We start from the raw sequence: 21,775 nt of genomic DNA, 5'->3' as shown, positions 1-21,775 counted from the left end.
AGAGAAATGTCTTCCATCTACCTGTTCACTCCTCAAATGACTAAAATAGCTGGAGCTGAGCTGATGCGAAGCCAGGAACCAGGAGCTTTTTCCTGGTCTCCCATGTGGGTGTAGGGGCCTAAGCACTTGGGTCGTCTTCTACTGCTTTCCCAGATGCATCAGCAGGGAGCTGGATGGGAAGTGGAGCAGCCAGGACTCAAACCGGCACCCATATGAGAAGCCAATGCTGCAGGCCAAGGCTTTAACCCGTTGCACCACAGCGCCAGACCCAAGCTGGTGTTTTTTAAAAAGCCTTACTTGTCCATGGCTATGTAACATGTTAACATTAGGAGAAACTGGGTGAAAGGTATATAGGATCTTGGTTGTATCTTTGCAAGTCTTTTGCAAATCCAGATTCACTTAAAAATAAAAAGATTAAGTGTAAAAGACTAAAGGGAAAAAATGTCTTCCTGTAAGGAATCCTTCCCCGTGAGGCAATTTTCTACCTTCTAATCTTGTCTCCTTCCTTCCTTCCTTCCTTCCTTCCTTCCTTCCTTCCTTCCTTCCTCTTTCTCTCCCTTCCTTCCTTTTCTTTTTCTTTCTTTCTCTCTCTCTCTCCCTTCCTTCTGTCCTTCCTCCCTTCCTTTTTTCTTTCTTTCTTTCTTTCTTTCTCTCTCTCTCTCCTTTTTTTTTTTTTTTTTTTTTTTGAGAGATGGAGAGTTCCCATCTGCCAGTTCACTCCTCAAATGCCTGCAACAACTTGGGCTGGGGCCAGGAGCACGAACTCAGTTCTGATCTCCTCTCCCACAAGGGTGACAGGAACCTAATGATTTGAGTTGCCTCCCAGCATCTGCGTTAGCAGGAAGCTGGAGTCAGGAGCCAGAGCCAGGAACTGGAGCCAGGCACTCCACTGTGGGAGACAGCCCTCTTAGCCGCTAGGCCAAATGGCCGTTCCAAAGCCAGTATCAGTTTGGAGAAGGCTCATAGGAAAAAATATTGGTGACACAGGAGCTTCCTGACCATGAGCGTGTTGCTATAAAGAGAAATGGGCGTTAATGCATTACTGTGGAGCTTTATTTCCTCCTAGCGATACGCTGTGAAGTGGTTAAAAGAACAGTGATCCAGAAGGGAGGGGATGTGGCTGCTGTGTGGCAGCCTTCCTTGTTGCCCAGATGTTAATTACTTGACCCATTTTGTGACTCATTTCTGAAAGTGCAGAATTGTTGCCTTGTAGAACTCTTGAGGACACTGGGGAGGCAGCATTTAAAGGTAGCTCAGGCTTAGCTGGGAGTGACACTAGGTCTGTTGAAACAGCAGGTGGTGTGACTTGCTCTACCCCCTACAGGATGTTCATTTCTTCTCCCCGGTTCCAATTGTGGCTCTCTTCTCCTGAGCAGGATTGGTTGCCGTGGTCCTTGCTGCTTCTCTCGCTCATGTGTGAAACAAGCGCCTTCTATGTTCCTGGGGTTGCACCAATCAACTTCCATCAGAATGATCCTGTAGAAATCAAGGTAAGTGTGCCCTAGGCAGTTGGAGTCTCTGTTAGGCAGCCTGGCTGGAGGACCATGGTGAACTGTTTATTCCATCCTGTGGTTGCAGGAAGCAGTTGTGCCAGTTACCCTGGGACAAGGAGGGTTCATTGCACGTGTTACAGGCTGAAGTATAGCACTCTTGGGAAACCCAGAGTTCCAGGAACTTGGCCTCTGCTTCTTCATCTATCTGTGCTGCTAGCTGTCTGCACCTCTCCTGTGGGGATGTGTCCTTGCTCCCCGTTCTGGTCCTTTCTGTATATGTGTGCATGTACATCTCCATCTTCTCTCACTTTTGCTGTCTGCTGTTCCGGGGTGGGTGAGTGGGGGTGTGTGTGTGTGCGCGTCCATCTCTTTTTGTGTCTCTGTCTCGCTCCATTTGCCTCCCTCTTTCATGTACTCCATTCTCCTCTCTGTTACCAGCATTCTATGCATAACTCATAGCATCTGCTCATATTGTTTGTGTTGTAAGCATCTCTCTTCCTTGGCAGTCAGACATGCGAGCTGCAGGAACCATAATTAAAATAGCATTTACTGGAGTTATTTGTGTGCCAGGCATTATGCATGGCTTGGCTCATGATGCCCCCAAGAATCCTCTAAGACAAAATCTGTATCTGTGTTTTAATGAGGGCTTCTTGTGAATTTAATGGATAAGGGAACTGAGGCCCAGGGAAGTGAACCGAGTTGCCCAAGGTCCCACCTTGAGGAAGACGTCGGGTTAGGGCAGAGCCCCATCTCTTTCCCGCTGCGGTGCCTTTCCTTCCATTGCCTCTGCCCAGGCGCCCTCAGAACCACTTGTGGCAACATATGTCGAATTCGGTGTGCTTTTAAATCTGCAGCACGTTCTAAAACTAAGGAAATGCGAAGTAACTCAGAACTGTCAGCAGTACACTCAAGTGGTGTGCTACAGTTTTATCTGCCACAATTAGTTTGCCTGTTGGGTAGTATTGCCAAGTATGCTAAAACTATGGGGCAACAGGGAGCATTATTGGATTAGTCCCCTTGCTGTGTGCTGGGCTGAGGAATAACCGACTCTCTTTCCACCAGGCTGTGAAGCTTACCAGCTCTCGAACCCAACTCCCTTATGAATACTACTCATTGCCCTTCTGCCAGCCCAGCAAAATAACCTACAAGGCAGAGAATCTGGGTAAGTCCCTCTCTCAGACTGCTTCAGCCTGCCTCAAAAGGGGACCCAGCGTGGTTTTCATCATGATAGCAGTTAACCCTTATCTAGCACCTACTATGTGCTGTACACATGATTCCCTGTAGTTACATGCCTGCTAACTTACTTAACCTCAAGGTCACCCTGGAGAGGTCATTACTGTGTTGATTCCCATCTTGCAGGTGAAATGACTTGCCCATAGTTGTACTGTTAGTTAATGGCTGTGCTGGGCTTTGAAGGAACACATGGCTTCTACTCTGGCCTGCTCCTCCTTGATTTCTAGATACCCTCTTCTCTCTTGAGGCTTTTGTTAACCTGCCCTGCTTTTCATTGTAAGAACAAGTGATCGCTTCTGCTTCAAAGCAAGCAGAGACAGCACTGTACTGGTTAAGCTGTGCAAGGTTTGCCTCAGATGATGTGAGAAGCACCCAGCGCAGTGTCTGGCACAAGTGTTCCGTAAATAGGAGCCATTTTAATTTAGATTCTGCACTTGGCAGAGTTCCAGACAGAAAGGCATCTGAAGGCATCTGTTCGGAGCACAGTTATTGATGCTTCTGCTCTGCTTCTCTCTATTAAGTCATGAAGATAGAAGCATGGGAAGAAACCCTCCCTGACCTCAAGAAACGATTCCTCCTCTCTCATACCTGGAGAAGAGAAGTGGCTCTTCTGTGTCAGAGAAGGCTAACATGTTTCTGGAATTCTTAACCAACAGTTCTATCTACTGCCAGATACTAGGGGTACTGGACCAGATGGAGGCAGTCCTTGGAGCTAGTTTAACCAGAAGCAGGCAGGTCTGAGTCTTGTCCTGTGGTTTTGAATATACATTGGCCTTAGAGCCTGGGCTGGCTCATACTGATAGTCCGGGCTCCTCCTCCTGCCTACCATTATCCTTCTTTCCACCCCATGCCGAGCTCCAGCCACCTTGTCTCTGCCTGGGTGCCTGACCACTTGGTCCCAGGACCCTAACACCAGGCCCCTCGCCAGCTGCTCCGCTCTTCCTGTGGGACCTGGTGTGGGTTCTTTGCAGCCCCAGGCTCTGCTGTTAGGCACACCTCAGTGTGCTACTGGATGACCTTAACCTCCCTTTACCTCTGTATTCCTGCCTCATGGAAACAGACTTCTGTGTACAGAAGTTACCCTGCCCTGTTTTCCCCTTCTGTCTTTGTGAAGTGCCTCCCTTCATGGCCTGGGGGCCCTTGGGCTGGCAGGAACATGTGTGACATCCCTTCCTCTTCTCAGCTCCTGGCCAGCACCTGGCACTTAGTAAGCATCCAGTAAAGAATAGCGTACCACCTGAGGGAAGCAGAGACACCCAGACTAGAGGCCTTCTGGGTTGCAAGCCTTTTGTCTTCATCATCACCCTTACCATTGCTGTCAACATGTAGAGGGTTGTGCTTCAACCCTGTGAGCAGAGTCTCATTATAGATAAGCAAGTGAACCACAAGGAGGTGAAGTTGCTTGCCTGAGTCCGTCACTGAGCAGGTGCCAGTACCCCAGGAACTTTGGCTGCAGGGTCTGTATCCTTCACACTACATCTGTCACTCTCTTCCTCGATGTTTATAGCAACTCTGCAAGCCTAGTGATTGCCCTCGTTTCAGAGCTGAAGAGCAGCAGCTTCAAAGATTTCAAAGACCTGATCAGGGGCACGTGACCAGTAGGTGGAGAAAGTGAGGGTTTTACCCAGGTTCTTTGATTCTAAAACCAGAGTTCTTTCTGTTGTCCCAGGCTAACATCTGCAGAAAGGCTCATCTGGGCTGTGTGCACATCACCGTCCCATCAGTGGCAATTCCTGTCATGGTGTATATGTTGGAGCAGCTGTGGCAGATGTCTTAGAGGGTTCACCTTCATAGCTTACAGCTTCTTGTGAAAAGGAATAATTCCACATTAACAATGAGCTACTCCAGACCAGAATGTATGTGCCCTCTTTCCTGGTTTAATTTTAGCTTCTCAGTATCCAGAAGTGATTGCACCTTACTTGGTCTGCAGCCTGTTCCTCTGTCCCTGTAGTTCTTTCTGTCCTCAGGCAAGGTCCTTGTTCATCTGGAAGGAAGTGGGCAGTAGGATGTGGTGGAGATAAATGAACCCCAGAGATTAGCACTACAACAGTGTCTTCATGATTGGGGGCAAGTCACTGACCCTCTCTGCTCCTTGGCTTCTAATCATTAAAGCACTGATTCACAGTGAGCCATACAGATGTCCTGTTGATGGCCTTACTGTCTACTCATCAATGCAGCCATGGATTTTGCAAGCTTGCATGCATTTCCGGGCTTCCAAAATGAGGTAGAGTGGGGAGAGGACTTCATGCAGGCCCCACTTCACCTTCTCCTTCCTGGTGGCCTCTCGTACACCTGAGGCATCACTTGGCAGGGCGCAACTCTGGAGTAGTGTAGCTTGCCCTTACCACTTGCCATTTATAAGCCAACATCTCTGTCCTCACCTCTCCTCTCAACCTTAATTCTTTTTTTCTTATTAAAGATTTATTTTTATTTTTTGAGTTTTTTTTTTTTAAGATATATTATTTTATTTATTTGAAAGGCAGAGTTAGAGATTGAGAGGGAGAGAGAGCTTCACTCTACTAGTTTACTCCTCAGATGGCAAGAGCCAGGGCTGGGCCAGGCTGAAGCCAGGAGCCTGGAACTCCATCTGGCTCTTCCACATGGGTGGCAGAGACCCTGGTACTTGGCTGCTGCTTTCCCAGGTGCATAAGCAGGTAGCTCTATCAGAAGTGGAGCAACTAGGACTCTAGCCGACCCTGTGCTCATATGGGATGCTGGCATCTCTAACAGCTTACTTAACAGACCCAAACTGAAAATGGGCTTCTATCTAAATTTTTTCTTCTAGTTGTTTTTCCACCTAGAACCTGATTCTAGAAACCTCATAATTTTCCTAACATGCACTACTCCTCATGTATCACTAGTATCCAGTGAAAACCAGCTCCCCTAGATTTCACCTTGTCAGTAGCTCCTAGTTCAGGGTGCTGTTCACCTGCCCAAACCCTTGGTTCCAGTCACCACACCACCCATTTGCATCCCTCCAGCCAGTTACCTGCAGCCTCTGTTTTCTACCAAAACAGCCAGAGTGATGTTTTTCTCTAACTAGAATCAGATAACATCTCCCATCTATGTTAGAAACTCCTTATTGGGTTCTGTCTTTAAAGATAAAGGTCATACTGTGTGTGGCCCACATACCCCCTGAGGTCCAGCTCTGGCCCATCTCTCCAGTTTACCCCAGTCACTCTTCTCCAGGCTTTCTGCACTGCAGCCACACAGGTCTCTCAAGTTCATGACAGTTCCCCCAGCCCCTAGGGTCCTGTCATGTGTCACTTAATGATGGAATACATTCTGAGAAATGTAGCACGTGGGAGCTGGCGCTGTGGCGTAGTGGATTAAGTTGCTGTCTGTGGCACTGGCATCCCATATGGGTGCCAGTCTGAGTCCCAGCTGTTCCACTTATGATCCAACTCGCTGCTAATGCACCAGGGAAAGCAGTAGAAGATGGTCCAAGTCCTTGGGCCCCTGTACCAACATTGGGGACCCAGAAAAAGCTCCTGGCTTCAGATTGGCCTAGTGGCCATTTGGGGAGTGAACCAGCAGATGGAAAATATCTCTCTCTGTCTCTCTGTAATTCTACCTTACAAGTAAATAAATCATTTTTTAAAGATTTATTTTATTTATTTTGAAAGACAGAGTTACAGAGAGAGGTAGAGACAGAGAGAGGTCTTCTATCTGCTGGTTCACTCCGCAGATGGATGCTACATCTTCTACTGCTTTCCCAGACCATAGCAGAGAGCTGGATGGGAAGAGGAGCAGCCAGGACCAGAACCAGCACCCATGTGGGATGCCGGTGCTTCAGGCCAGGGCTTTAACCCGCTGCGCCACAGCGCCGGCCCCATAAATAAATCTTTAAAAAAAAAAAATGTGTTATGTGGACATCATTGGGTGCCCATACACACACCAAGACGCCTGTGACATCATGAGGCAGTATAATCTAATGGGAGCATCATAATATAAGCAGTTCATTGTTGACTGAAATGTTATGTGGCACATTGACTATACTTTGCTTTTGTCTAGAATATTCTTCCCTTATCTCTTTGGTTAACTTCTCTCCTCCTTTGGAGTTCACTTCAAGCACCACTTCCTCAGGAACACCTTCCTAGACTTACTCCCCCATGTCTACAGCATGTTATACAACATACTCTCTTTGTACTGATTATTTAATCAAAATCTGCCTTACCACTAGACCATATGCTCTATGAGTGTGCCTGTTCAGCGTTGTATCCTCAGGGCCTGGTGTGTAGGCAGTACCTAGTGCTTGTTTATGAACGGACGGATGTTCATAAGTACAACTTTAGGGCCGGCGCCGCGGCTCACTAGGCTAATCCTCCGCCTAGCGGCGCCGGCACACCGGGTTCTAGTCCCGGTCGGGGCGCCGGATTCTGTCCCGGTTGCCCCTCTTCCAGGCCAGCCCTCTGCTGTGGCCAGGGAGTGCAGTGGAGGATGGCCCAGGTGCTTGGGCCCTGCACCCCATGGGAGACCAGGAAAAGCACCTGGCTCCTGGCTCCTGCCATCGGATCAGCGCGGTGTGCCGGCCGCAGCGCGCTGGCCGCGGCGGCCATTGGAGGGTGAACCAACGGCAAAGGAAGACCTTTCTCTCTGTCTCTCTCTCACTGTCCACTCTGCCTGTCAAAAAAAAATAAAAAAAAAAAAATAAGTACAACTTTAGGAATATAGTTATTCTTCCCACCATATTAGCCCTCCCACCTACACTCCCACCCCTCCTCCTCCTCCCTCTCCCTTTGCCAGTCCCATTCTCCATTAAGATTCACTTTCAATTAACTTTGGACACAGAAAACCAACTCTATACTAAGTAAAGGCTTCAATAATTTGCACACACACAAAACTGAGAACTAGTTTTGCAGTTAACTCTCAGTACAACTCATTGAGGACAGAGGTCCTGCATGAGGAGTTAGTATACAGTGACTCTTGTTAACTTATCAAGTAATACTCTTATGTATGACATCAGTGACCACTTGAGGCTCTTGAAATGAGCCTTTTAAGTCCATAATCTCTGTCAGTATTTGGACAAGGCCATAAGCAAAGTGGAAGTTCTCTCTTCCCTTTAGATAAAAGTTATTCTTTAGAGGCCACTTCTTTGCACTGGGATGTCTCTCACAGAGATCCTTCATGTAGAACATTTTTTGCCACAATGTCTTGGTTTTCCATGCCTGAAACGCTCTCATGGGTTTTTCAGCCAGACCAGGAAGCCTTAAGGGCTGATTCTGAGGTCAGAGTGTTACTTTTTTTTTTTTTTTTTTGACAGGCAGAGTGGACAGTGAGAGAGACAGAGAGAAAGGTCTTCCTTTGCCGTTGGTTCACTCTCCAATGGCCTCCGCGGCCGGCACACTGCACTGATCCGAAAGCAGGAGCCAGGTGCTTCTCCTGGTCTCCCATGGGGTGCAGGGCCCAAGCACTTGGGCTGTCCTCCACTGCATTCCCTGGCCACAGCAGAGAGCTGGCCTGGAAGAGGGGCAACCGGGACAGAATCCGGCACCCCGACCGGGACTAGGGGGTGCCTAGGGCTTTAACCCGCCGCAAGGTGTGCCGGCGCCGCAAGGCGGAGGATTAGCCTGTTGAGCCTCGGTGCCGGCTCAGAGTGTTACTTAAAGCGATTGTCATTCTATGAGTCTGCTGTGTAGGTATTCTCTCCTTTTGAATTCTATTTATTATTATTACAGTACTTGATACTATTTATATGATCTCTTTAATGCCTAATCCTACCTATATATTCACTTTAACACTTAATATGGTCACTTTAACAATTAAGATGGCATTTTTATCACCAAGTTTAATGGGATTTGGAGTCCCATGACAAGTTTTTAAATTGTACCCTTAGAAGTAAGTCTATAGGAATGTATGCAGAACAATACAGCTTTACAGTTACAAACTTCCTCCTCCCTCTCTTATTCCCATTATTATTTTTTAATGAGATCTATTTTCAATTGACTTTATACAGATATGATTAACTCTATGTTAAGTAAAGAGTTCAACAAATAGTATGGAAGGAAAAAAAGATGAAAAAAAAAAAGAAAACGAAACCGTTCCTTGATAGTCAAGACAAGGGCAGCTCAAGTCATCCCTTGTCGAAGTGTCAATTTCACTAATACAGATTTCGTTTTAGGTGCTCTATTAGTTCTCAGATCAGGGAGAACATAGGGTACTTTTCCCTTTAGGACTGGCTTATTTCACTAAGTATGATGTTTTCCAGATGCATCTGTTTTGTTGCAAATGATTTCCTTTTTTTTTTTTTTTTTTTTTTTTACTGCTGTGTAGTATTCCATAATACATATCTCATAATTTCTCTATCCAGTCTTTGGTTGATGAGCATTTAGGTTGATTCCATGTCTTAGCTATTGTGAATTGAGCTGCAATAAACATGGAGGTGCAAATAGCTGTTTGGTTTACTGATTCAGTTGCTCTTGGGTAAATTCCCAGGAGTGGGATGGCTGGGTCTTATGGTAGGTCTATATTCAGATTTTTGAGATATCTAAACTGTCTTCCATAGTGGCTTTACCAGTTTACATTCCCACCAACAGTGTATTAGGGTACCTTTCTCCCCACATGGCTGGGTCTTAGTCCACCCGAACGAGGATGGACTGGGTCCGAAGAAAGGCAAGTGTGCCACTCGCCCGTTCCCCAGCCTCCCGATACCAGAGACAGTCAGACGCAGCAGGGAGTCATGTCAAGCAAGCAAAAACTTGGTTTATTGCACATGTAGCAGAGCCTTTTAAAGCACAAGACCGCAGGATTACTGGGGCAGGGCATAAGGACCAACCAGTTACTTAAAAGGTCATTTTACAGGGTGACTTTTTACAGGACCAGCCAAATGTTTGTACACTCATCATCAGTTGTCACCTCCCCTGATGCTGCGTGGCCAGTCAGCTTTGATGGTAAATGGCTTTTGGTACCGCCCACCTTACTTCCTTTGGGTGCCATCTTTGAATTGCCACGTGTGCCTAATTTCCCTGCAGGCGCCATCTTTGAATTGCCTCCTGTGCCTAATTTCCCCACACCCACATCCTTGCCAGCATTTGTTGTTTGTTGATTTCTATATGAAAGCCATTCTAACTGGGATGAGGTAAAAGTTCATTGTGATTTTGATTTGCATTTCCCTGACAGCTAGTGATCTTAAACATTTTTTCATGTGTCTGTTAGCCATTTGGATTTCCTCTTTTGAAAAATGCCTGTTTAAATCCTTTGCCCATCTCTTAACTGGGTTGTTTGTTTTGTTGCTGTGGAGTTTCTTGATCTCTTTGTAGATTCTGGTTAATCCTTTATCAATTGCATAGTTTGCAAATAATTTCTCCCATTCTGTCGGTTGCCTCTTCACTTTGCTGAGTGTTTCTTTTGCTGTACAGAAACTTCTCGATTTGAAGTATTCCCATTTGTTAATTTTGGCTCTGACTGCCTGTGCCTCTGGGTTCTTTTTTTTTTTTTTTTTTTTTTTGACAGGCAGAGTGGACAGTGAGAGAGACAGAAAGAAAGGTCTTCCTTTTGCCGTTGGTTCACCCTCCAACGGCCACCACGGCTGGTGCGCTGCGGCCGGCGCGCTGCACTGATCCAAAGGCAGGAGCCAGGTGCTTCTCCTGGTCTCCCATGGGGTGCAGGGCCCAAGCACTTGGGCCATCCTCCACTGCACTCCCTGGCCACATCAGGGAGCTGGCCTGGAAGAGGGGCAGCCGGGACAGAATCCGGCGCCTCTGGGGTCTTTTCTAAGAACTCTTTGCTTGTGCTAATGTCTTGTTGGATTTCTCTGATGTTCTCTAATAATTCGATGATGTTGGGTCGTAGATTTAGATCTTTAATCCATGTTGAGTGGATTTTTGTGTAAGGTGTAAGGTAGGGGTCTTGCTTCATACTTCTGCATGTGGAAATCCAGTTTTCCCAGCACTGTTTGTTGAAGAGACTATCCTTGCTCCAGGAATTGGTTTTAGCTCCTTGGTCAAATATAAATTGGTTGTAGATGTTTGGATTGATTTCTGGTGTTTCTGTTCTGTTCCATTGGCCTGTCCATCTGTTTTTGTACCAGTACCAGGCTGTTTTGATTATTACTGCCTTGTGGTATGTCTTGAAGTCTGGTATTGTGATGCCTCCAGCTTTGTTTTTGTTTATAAGATTGCCTTAGCTATTTGGGGTCTCATGTGGCTCCATATGAATTTCAGCATCATTTTTTCTAGATCTGAGAAGAATGTCTTTGGTATTTTGATTGGTATCACGTTGAATCTGTGATTCCATTCAGAAGAATGGATATTTTGATATTATTCTTCCAATCCATGAATATGGAAGATTTTTTTCATTTTTTTGTATTTTTCTTCTGTTTCTTTCTTTAATGTTTTGTAATTCTCATTGTAGAGATCTTTGACTTCCTTGGTTAAGTTTATTTCAAGGTATCTTAGAAGTTCTTTCTCAGCTGTGGCATTGTCTGTGTATACAAAGGCTTTTGATTTTTGTATATTGACTTTATATCCTGCTACTTTTCCAAACTCTTCTATGAGTTCCAGTAGTCTCTTAGTGGAGTCTTTTGGATCCCCTATATATAGAATCATGTCATCTGCAAATAGGGATAGTTTGACTTCCTCCTTCCCAATTTGTATCCCTTTGATGTCTTTTTCTTGCCTAATGGCTCTGGCTAAAACTTCCATGGTCAGATGGAAAGCCAAAATAGATGAGGGTACTTCAAAAAATTTGAGGAAAATAGAATTAAAAGATAAACTTAGCATTGGGCATTTGGCATTGCAGTTAAGATACCACTTGGGCTACTCACACTCCACATTAGAGTGCCCGGGGTTGAGTTCTGGCTCCATTCCTGATCTCTGTTCCTGTTAATATGTATCCTGTGAGGCAGCAGGTAATTGCTCGAGTAGTTGGATCCCTGCTACCCATGTAGGAGACCAGATTGAGTTCCTGGCTCCTGACTTTGGCCTTGTCCAACCCCAGCTGTTGTTGGCATTTGAATGGGAGAGGTCTGTTTGTCTTTCAAATAAAAAAGTGGATGAAATTTTAAAAATGAAAGATAAATTTATTTTGATGCAAAAGAATTTTTGAAATGCATGCATACATGTCAACATATTGTATAAAACAATATCACTGACCTGAAAAAGTGCAGAGGTGATGCTGATGATAAAAGTAGTATTTGTTGCCTGCATACTCTGTGCCTGATATTTCACTTGGATTAATTCCTTTATTTCTCATGTAACTCTGTAAAGTGAATACTGTCATCACCCCATTTTATGGATGAGGAATCAAGGCTCAGTGAGGTTAAGTGATTTTACTGCTCAGTTAATGAGAGGCAGAGGCAGGATGCGATAGTAGGTGGCCTGGTGTCAGAACCCTTTCTCACTGTATGCTGTTGCTCTGTGCAGAAGGAAATCAGTAGGCAGTGGCTAGTTCTGTGCTCCATAGGTCGGGAAGGGCTTCCAGGGAGAGCGAGTAGAAGCTGAGCTTGAAGCCAGGTGTGCGGGATGGGAAGTGGCACTTGCGGTGAAGGAAGTGATGTGAGGCCCAGAGGCAGGGGAGAGTGTGCTATGTTTGATGGGCTCGGAGGGGTTGGAGGTGATGGAGCGCAGAGGACGAGGGGAGAGTGACGGGGGAGGTTGGGGAGGGCAAGCCGGGCATGAGTGAACATCTGGGCAGAGTGTTGACTGCTGGCCTGAGGCACTGCTGAAGTTCCTGGAAGTCCGTTTGCCCTGCTGTCCTGTCCTACATCTCTGTCTCTGCTGACCTCAGCAACCTCAGGGCTGAAGCTCTGAGCTCGATCTGTCTCTCTTACGGCAGGAGAGGTGCTGAGAGGGGACCGGATTGTCAACACCCCTTTCCAGGTTCTCATGAACAGTGAGAAGAAGTGTGAAGTTCTGTGCAGCCAGTCCAACAAGCCGGTGACCCTAACAGTGGAGCAGAGCCGTCTTGTGGCCGAGCGCATCACTGAGGACTACTACGTCCACCTGTAAGTTGTCCTGTGCTCCCTGCCAGCCTCCAGTTCAGGAGGGGAGGGCACTGGTGGGTGAGGTGGTCCAGAGGAACTGAGCAGGGCCTTGGGTTTCCAGCATTGCTGACAACCTGCCTGTGGCCACCCGGCTGGAGCTCTACTCCAACCGTGACAACGATGACAAGAAGAAGGAAAAAGATGTGCAGTTTGAACATGGCTACCGGCTCGGCTTCACGGATGTCAACAAGGTAGAGTGTCTGGCGCACTCACAGGGCAAGGGAGCCACAACTCTTAAGTCACGAGCACTTGGGGCCATGAAGAAGGGGAAGCCATTCAACTCTAGGCTTACAGCGTATAAAAGATAGGGATTGTGCTTTTACAAGATTGTTATTAAAAAAAATAACCTGCAACATCATCATATGGGAAAGAAGGCTAAAAAATGACAAAGACCCTGCAAATTCCCTGGCTTTGAATCCTGCCTCCACCACTTAGGGTTGTCTGAGTGACCTCGGGCCTGTGTCTTTCCATCAGTAAACCATGTAGAATAATCACACTCGCCTCTGGGGTGATTTGCAGAATAAGTCCAATAACAAGTACTTCACAGCATGGCCCCTGACTTGGCTCTTAGTGGCGATTGTCACTGTGACTGTCTTTTCTTATCTCTCTAATTCTCTAAACCGAACACAGGAATGAAGAAAAAAAAAATTTCTTTTGGGGCACAGCCCCTGTCCTCAGAGAGCTTCCATCCTAATTGGGAAGAGAACTGGCAGTGTGTGGCCCTGGGTTGAGTCTCGGTTGCCTTCCAGTGGAATTCAGAAAGAGCTCTTTGTGCGTTCAGGTTGTCATGGGAAGGTGGGCCTTGTGAGATAGATAGAGCTAAGTGGAGTTGGAAATGGATTCAAGGTGGAGTTGGGGGTGGATTATCAGAGTGAAGCCAAGAACAGAGAGAGATGCACCATAGGGACTTGATGGGGCAGGAAGGAGTAGGGGGTGGAGCAGGTGAACTAATTTGTCGTTGAAGGTGACGGCCAAATATTTTAGGGTCAAATGACACAAGGCCTTGAAAGCCGGGCTAAGAGAATTAGGCTTGTATCTGATTTAGGTTTTTTCTGATCTTGAAAGCCAGGGAGCCCTTGAAGATTTCTGAGTAGGAGAGTGATAGCAAAGTGGTGCTTTGGGAAGGTTGGCTTGGCCAGGCATGTTGGATGGGGACTGGGACCTGTTGCCTGGGGTGGTGTCCCTGGGTGATGCTCAGATGACTTCTTGGCGTCTCTGTTGCTCCACTTTAGATCTACCTGCACAATCACCTCTCATTCATCCTTTACTACCACCGGGAGGACATGGAAGAGGACCAGGAGCACACATACCGTGTCGTCCGCTTCGAGGTGATTCCCCAGAGCATCAGGCTGGAGGGTGAGTGGGGAGGCATGACCAGAGGGCAGGGCTGGGTGGGCCTGGGCTTCTCACCTTCTCATTCCCGAACTGGCTGATAGGCCCGGCAGCCCCAGCCCAGGTGGTGCTGCTGTGTTCCCCATAGAGAAGGTGGGGTGAGGGGAGATTCGACATCCTTGCTGTGGGCTGGGCACCTTAGCAGCTTACCAGCCCTGGAAGGTATGTAGTAGTGACTGAGAGGAACCCTAGAGGTTCAGAGGGGTTAGTAACTTGGCCGAGACCAAACAGCAAACTGGGGCAGCGTTTGGTTTGAAGAATAAGGGGCAGGAGTACAGACAGCTGTTGAGAAACAGATTTTATCTTTATTTCTCTCTTTTTGTGTGAATAATTGGCAGACTAAAATTTGCCCAGAGCCAATGTTGGTGCAGGAGTTTGAGAGCCCAGCCCAGTCCTGATGGGCCTCCCAGCATCTGGCCCTGTTTCACCTCACCTGCCAGCCCTGCTCACCCAGGGGCCCTTCATTTCAGCAGCAGGTCTTTCCTTTTTCCATTTGTGATTTTTCTGGTCTTAAAAAAAAAAAAAAACCAAAAACTATAGAACCTAGTTTTCAAACAAAATCATATACAGAATTCTCATAGAAAACATAGATTCCATACTTTAAAAGCACGGTGCTGCATCTCCTTCTGTGAGTGTCAGCGTAGTTTTCTGTTGATGTATGTGATCATTTGGAGGTCGTCCCTCCTTCACTGGCTTTTTCAGCTTAGAGTCTGTGTCTTGTTTTCCTGCTACCATGATTCCCAGCACCTAGCACAGTGCCTGGCAAACAGTGCTTGTTATATGTGTGTGGGATAAATGAATGGACATACAGCAGGACAAGCAAATAAATGAATGGAGAGAGCACTGAGTGATTGGATCACTGCAGTACTGGGGCTTTGGAGGGAGTAAACATGAGTAAAGCCATCCTGTTCAACAAACAGAACAAGAAGGCATCGGTGTGGTTTTGTGTGTTGAACAGGCTGAATGAGAAAATATTTGAACTGAGTGATGGAGGTTGATTGATCACAAGAGGAACTCAGACCCAGTTGCCTTCCATGCCCCCATGCCCACCATGCACATATCTCTCTGCAGCCCTGTAGAATCTAATATTTAAGGAAACCCCTGTTGCCTGCTGTGCCCCTAACCTGCACTCAGACAGACCTGGAGGCAGAGTTCAGCAGCAGGATGCTTTGGGGGCAACCCTAGAGCAGCCTTAGGGTAGTGGCACTGGGAGCGCAGGAACAGACTAAATCTCTGTCTCTCACAGACCTCAAAGCAGACGAGAAGAGCTCATGCACCCTGCCCGAAGGCACCAACTCTTCACCCCAGGAAATCGATCCCACCAAGGAGAATCAGCTGCACTTCACCTACTCTGTACACTGGGAGGTAAGAAGGGCAGGCAGGGGAGGAGGCTGAGCCGAGACTCCCCAGTAGGAGGCCTGACTTTAGTGCTCCCTCTCACCTACCAGGAAAGTGACATCAAATGGGCCTCTCGCTGGGACACTTACCTGACCATGAGTGACGTGCAGATCCACTGGTTTTCTATCATTAACTCTGTTGTGGTGGTCTTCTTCCTGTCAGGTGAGAGATCTGGGGGTTGAAAGGTAGAGGACAGGGTGGGGGTTGAGGGACCGAGGCATCATACATTACAGGGGGCTTCCAAGGTGTTCTTAGGGCCAAGTGTGGGTCAAAACAGACATCAGGGGTATGTGCCAGGCTTCTGTGTGCAGGTAAACAAGCTTCAGTCTCTCCCCTGAGGAGGTCGCTAGGGGAAGACATCTGTTCGTGCACACAGCCATTGATTCAGTCAGCACCGCTCTGTTGTTGCGCATTGCGTGCTGGGCACTGTGCCAGAAGCTGGGGATAGCCTCTGCCCTTGCTGCCCAGTCCTGAAACTAGGGTGAGAGAGACGAAGCAGCAAGTGATAGTGGTGCTGCAGATTGTCAGTGCCGTGGAGCAGATCCACAGCAGCTGAGCAAGGGCAGAGGCAGGCCTCTGTGAATGAGGGGGGAGAGCCACCGTGACCCAAGGAGAAATTGCTGCAGCAGAGTTCACAGCCTGCTGTGAGACAAGCCTGGCAAGAAGTTAGCAGTCAAGAGGGTGCTAGGCAGAGATGGAATGCGCTGATGGGCTCAGTACCACATGAGAAGAAAGGTAGTGCGCACTGCTGTATATGAAACTTCTATTGGGACCAGCTGCTGTCCCAGCACTTTACCAACACCTCAATCCTTGAGGCCCCATGAGCTAAGCCTGAAAACATTAGTGAGCTCAGGATCATACAGCCCATTCTCTTAACCATTGCACTGTTGCTAGAGAGGCAAACAGGCAAAAGTAGGGATGTGCGGCAGGGTCTCTGAACTGTTTTGGGTGCTGAGAGGTGAATATACTCAGGGTAAGGGGGTTGGTTGTTTGTTTGTTTTTAAGATGTCTTTATTTGAAAGGCAGAGTGACAGAGAGAGAGAGAAACAGAGATATCTTCCATTGGCTGGTTCACTCCCCAAATGGCCATAATGGCTAGCCTAAAGCCAGGAGCCTGGAACTCCATCCAGGTCTCCCACCTGGGTAGCCAGGGCCTAAACACTTGGGCCATTCAGGGTGAGTCTTGAGACATGAGTAGGAGACGGGACAGAGGAAGTACTGACACAGGGATTAGCCTGGGTGAAGGCATGGAGGCAAGAAAAAGATGAGGCCGTGATCACATAACTAAAAGCAGCAGGTAACCAGAGGTGGAGAGAGAATGAGCCTGGGAGAGGTTGGGCTGGAGAAGCTGAAGGGATCAGGCCATAGAGGAGTGGGGAGCAGTGTCCTGTGGCTGTCCCCGCTTTCCCAGCTGCCCTTTCATTTTCCTGCCTGGGGAGTGACCCTCTATGCACCTCTTTCCAGACAAGATCCGAGGTGGCTGCATAGCCAGTTCCTACTGGGGGAAGGCACAGAGCACAGAACCTCTGTTAGCACCGCTGATGACCCCTCCTCCCCATCCTCCTCTGTTTCAGGTATCCTCAGCATGATTATCATTCGGACCCTCCGGAAGGACATCGCCAACTATAACAAGGAGGATGACATTGTACGAGGTCTTGGCTGGGGAGGGATGGACTTGAAGAGGGCAGGAGGGCCCCCACCAGATTGGGGTGGATGTGTGTGATCATAGGGTAAACCTCAAAAATATTGAAGAAGAATTTTTTAAAAGACTTATTTATTTATTTGAAAGGCAGTTGCAGAGAGAAAGAGGTCCTCAGTCTACTGGTTCACTCCTCAGATGGCCATAACAGCCAGGGCTGGCCCCAGCCAAAAGCAGGAGCCCAAGTACTTGGGCCATCTTCTGCTGCCTTCCAGATTCGTTAGCAGGGAGCTGGATCTGAAGTGAAGCATCTGGGACTTGAACTGGTACTCCAGCATGGGTTACTGGCATCACAGGCTGCAGCTTGACCTGCTGTGCCACAATGCTGGCCCTTTGAGAAAGAATTGAAAAATTTATTATGGGGGGGGGGGGGGAGTACTTAGTTATCCAGAATATTAACTTGAAAAATGTGGTACAGTTGAAAAACTTTGTATAAAATCTTTTAGAAAACCAAGAACAAGGGCTTGGCTATTACAGGGCCTTGAAGCAGGAGAGTGGCCAGCAAATGGATGATCTTGCTATGTCACTCTACCGTAAAGGGGAAAACAGGTATTAGCCTAGCAGTTTAGATGCCAGTAAACAGGGGGCCAATGTTATGGCATAGCAGGTAAAGCCTGTGATGCTGGCATCCCATATGGGCACTGGTTTGTGTCCTCACTGCTCAATTTTCAGATCTAGCTCCCTGATAACAACCTGAGAAAAGCAGTAGAAAATGGTCCAAGTGCTTGGTCCCCTGCACCTATGTGGGAGACCCAGATGAAGCTCCTGGGTTTGATCTGGGGAATGAACCAGTAAATGAAACATTTCCCTCTCTCTCTCTCTCTCTCTCTCTCTCCCCCCTCCTCCTCCTCCTCCTCTTCCTCTTCCTCCTGCTCCTCCTCCTCCTCCTCCTCCAGGGAATGAACCAGTAAATGAAACATTCTCTCTCTCTCTCTCCTCCTCTGTTTCTCCCTCTCTCTCTTTGTAACTCCAACTTTCAAATAAAAAATTTTACAAAAAAATCTATTAATATGGCCAAATCCCAGTTCTAGCTTCTGACTCCAGGTCCTGGTTAATGCCAACTCTGGCAGGCAACAGTGGTGACTGAAGTAACTGGGTTCCGGTCACCCACCTGGGAGACTTGGATTTAGTTCCTGGCTCCCAGCCTCAGCTCAGCCACAGCCCTAAATTAGCCATTGCAGGCATTTGAGGAGTGAACCAGCAGGTGGGGCCTCTGTGGCTTGCTATGCCTCTCTCTACCTCTCAACTAAAAAGTCACAATTAAACAAATCAGAAAACATCTAAAGTCTCTAATGAAATGATGAACAGAAAATTTACAGGCAAGGAACTACATATAGCCAATAAACACTCATTATGAAAAAACTGGGGGATAATCCCCAAAAACCCAGATCTAGACAATCCTAAGACAGTTTGGGAACATGAAGTTTACATGGTTGTATTAACTGTTTGGCAAGATTAACATGAGACGAGTATCTTGGAGGGTTTTAAGTTCATCATTTTCAGGAAAGTAATGGTTAGTTCATGTTAGGCTCTGTAAAATGGGTAACTTGCTTTGACATGGTAATTCTAGAATTTTCTAAAGGAAAGGATCAAAAACAAATTCTTCAACTAGAAGTATTTATTACAACTTTGAAATTAATTTCAGAGAGTATCTATTGACACGAGGAAATGCTTCTAACAAGGAACATTGTGATCCCAATTTGATTATTTAAAGCATACATATACCTAAGTGAGGGCGTTTCAGAAAGTTCATAGAGGGGCTTGCATTGTGGTGCAGTGAGTTAAGTTGCCGCCTATGACACCAGTATCCTGGCTGCTCTAATTCTGATCAAGCTTACTCACTCCCTCTCTCCCTCTCTCTGTCTTTCAAATACATTTAAAAAAAAAAGTTCATTGGGCTGGTGCCGTGGCTCAATAGGCTAATCCTCCACCTGCGGCGCCGGCACACCGGGTTCTAGTCCCAGTCGGGGCACAGGATTCTATCCCGGTTGCTCCTCTTCCTGTCTAGCTCTCTGCTATGGCCAGGGAGTGCAGTGGAGGATGGCCCAAGTCCTTGGGTCCTGCACCCGCATGGGAGACCAGGAGAAGCACCTGGCTTCTGGCTTCGGATCAGCACGGTGCGCCAGCTGCAGTGGCCATTGGGAGGTGAACTAATGGAAAAAAAAGGAAGACCTTTCTCTCTGGCTCTCTTTCTCGCTGTCCACTCTTCCTGTCAGGGGAAAAAAAAAAAAAAGTTCATTGAAAATGCACACTATAGAGAATTACCCACTGTTTTATGGCTCAGATTCCTGCAGTGGCCAGGACTGGGCCGTGCTGATGACAGGAGCCAGGAACACAATCCAGGTCCCCCCAGCAGTGGCAGGGTCCAATCACCTGAGATATCGTCGGCCGCCTCCCAGGTTCTACAGTGACAAGAAGCTAGAATTGGGAGCCTGAGCGTGGCGTCAAACCCAGGGCTTAACTAGGCTCAGTGCCCACTCCTGTGTTATCTTTCAGTTCTATTTTCCACAACCTTCTTATTGAAACCCCCTTACATACATGGATGAGTACATATGTAAAAGACTAAAAGAAATAGAGGGAACCATTGGTATCACTGTTTTGTTAATGTATAGACATTATTTAAGCATATGTCTTTTTATTATGTCTTTCTGTTCTGTATTTTCAATTTTTTTCTATACTTAACATTGCTTTTAGTTCTTTTGGATTTCATACCATATGCCAAAATTTTTAAAAATTTTTTTAAAGATTTTATTTATTTATTTGAGAAAGAGAGTTACAGAGAGAGAGAGGGAGAGAAGAAGGTTTTCTGTCCCCTGGTTCACTCCCCAAATGGTCACAATGGCCAGAGCTGAACCGATTTGGAGCCAGGAGCTTCCTCCGGGTCTGCCATGTGGGTGTAGGGGCCCAACCATTTGGGAAGAAAGCATCTTCCACTGCTTTCCCAGGCCATAAGCAGAGAGCTGGATAAGAAGAGGAGCAGCCAGGACATGAACAGGCACCCAGATGGAATGCCAGGGCTGCAGGTGGAGGCTTAGGCTATTATAGCACAGTGCTAACCCCTTTTTAAACTTTTTATTTCTTTTATAATCAGAAAAAAATACTTTGAAATCTCACTATCCAGGAACTCTTGCCATTAACATATTAGTGTGTCTGTTGTTTTTCCACATACTGTGTTTGTGGAATTACCCTATTTTCCTCTTATGCAGCTATAAGCATCATGTTTTCTTTGTCTTTTTAAACATTTATTTTATTATTTGAAAGGCTGAGAGAGAAGGAGAGACAAAAAGAGAAAGAAATCTTCCTTCTGTTGGTTCACTCCCCTAGGTGGCCACAATAGCCGGGGCCGTGCCAGGTGGAAGCTAGGAGCCTAGAACTCCATCCGTGTCTCCCACGTGGGTGGCAGAGGCCCAAGCATTTGAGCCATCTGCTACTGCTTTCCCAGGTGCACTAGCAGGGAGCTGGATTGAAAGCAGATAAGCCGGCACTTGAACCGGTACTCCAGTATGGAATGCTGGCATCACAGGCAGCGTCTTAACTTGCTGCGCCACAAGACCAGTACCAGGCATCGTGTTTGTAGCCTGTTTTCCCAGCATGATGGTTTTCTTATCACTTATACTTCTGTGTCAGAGCAGAGCTGGTTGACACCTGTGGGACTCTCAGCTCTGGTCAGGGAGACTGGGGGAGTTCCCTGTGGGATTTGTCACTGTCCTCAAGAAATAGCCTCACTCTCTGGCTCTTTGCTGCAGGAAGACACCATGGAGGAGTCTGGGTGGAAGTTGGTGCACGGTGATGTCTTCAGGCCTCCCCAGTACCCCATGATCCTCAGCTCCCTGTTGGGCTCAGGCATTCAGCTCTTCTGTATGATCCTCATCGTCATCTGTGAGTGAGCCGGGAGGCCTATGTGTGGGGTCCTGTCCCCACATGAGCCTGGGCCTTGGTCAGAGGCATGGCTCCCTCTTCCATGTGCCATAAGGAGAAAAGATTGGGTTTCCCTCCTGGAGAAGGGGGCCTAGCACTCAGCACTAGGGGGCATGTCAGTGTCTCTGCGCCAGACAGCCGCCTGTATCTGCCACCGCCCCAGGCCCTTGGCGCGGTGAGTGTCCTCCTAGCTGCCAGCTCCATTTATGGAGCCCACCTGTCAGTGAACCTGCACAGCAGCGCTGGGATGTTGTCCTGTATTCAGAGGCTCAGTGGCTTACACAGAGTCAGCACCAAAATTAGGACTAGAATCAAATCTTTTTTCTTAAACAAGGGAAAACACTGTTGTACTTACAGACAACTCTGAAGTCAGTCTGCCTTAATTTGTATCTCAGTCTCATGCCTCCAAGCATTATTACCTTGAACAAGCCATTGAACCTTGGTGAGCATCAGTTCCTTGTCTGAGAAATGGGGGAATGGGTGTCTACCTTCCAGAGTTGACAAACGGATTCAATGAGCTGGTATTTGTAATTAGTACTTTCTAGTCTGGAAGCTACAGCTGAGATGTAGCCAGTCAAGGCCCGACAACTGCTACAGCCACCTGGATCCCAGCTAAGACCCTGGCTTCTCCTGTAGAGGGGAAAGGACTATACTGTTGAG

The 21,775-nt window shown here is 47.3% G+C and overlaps 1 protein-coding gene across 3 annotated transcripts in view; it reads left to right on the top strand.

The window, feature by feature from the left end:
• The window catches only part of TM9SF4 (transmembrane 9 superfamily member 4), a 53,486-nt gene that overhangs the window by 17,241 nt on the left and 14,470 nt on the right, over window positions 1–21,775 (top strand). For 2 of the 3 annotated variants that reach the window (XM_008256154.4, XM_070051963.1), the window contains exons 2-10: window positions 1,377–1,490; window positions 2,556–2,655; window positions 12,501–12,669; window positions 12,770–12,899; window positions 13,941–14,064; window positions 15,347–15,465; window positions 15,549–15,660; window positions 17,073–17,143; window positions 20,944–21,076. In XM_008256154.4, the coding sequence (XP_008254376.1) occupies window positions 1,377–1,490; window positions 2,556–2,655; window positions 12,501–12,669; window positions 12,770–12,899; window positions 13,941–14,064; window positions 15,347–15,465; window positions 15,549–15,660; window positions 17,073–17,143; window positions 20,944–21,076 (1,072 nt within the window). The remainder of the gene's footprint in view (window positions 1–1,376; window positions 1,491–2,555; window positions 2,656–12,500; window positions 12,670–12,769; window positions 12,900–13,940; window positions 14,065–15,346; window positions 15,466–15,548; window positions 15,661–17,072; window positions 17,144–20,943; window positions 21,077–21,775) is intronic. The other variant, XM_070051964.1, reaches the window with a different exon arrangement.

Source organism: Oryctolagus cuniculus, chromosome 11 (genome assembly GCF_964237555.1).
Source record: "Oryctolagus cuniculus chromosome 11, mOryCun1.1, whole genome shotgun sequence".
NCBI lineage: Eukaryota > Metazoa > Chordata > Mammalia > Lagomorpha > Leporidae > Oryctolagus > Oryctolagus cuniculus.
Note: the sequence above shows the minus strand (reverse complement) of the source record. Positions and strands in the feature narration are given on the sequence as shown.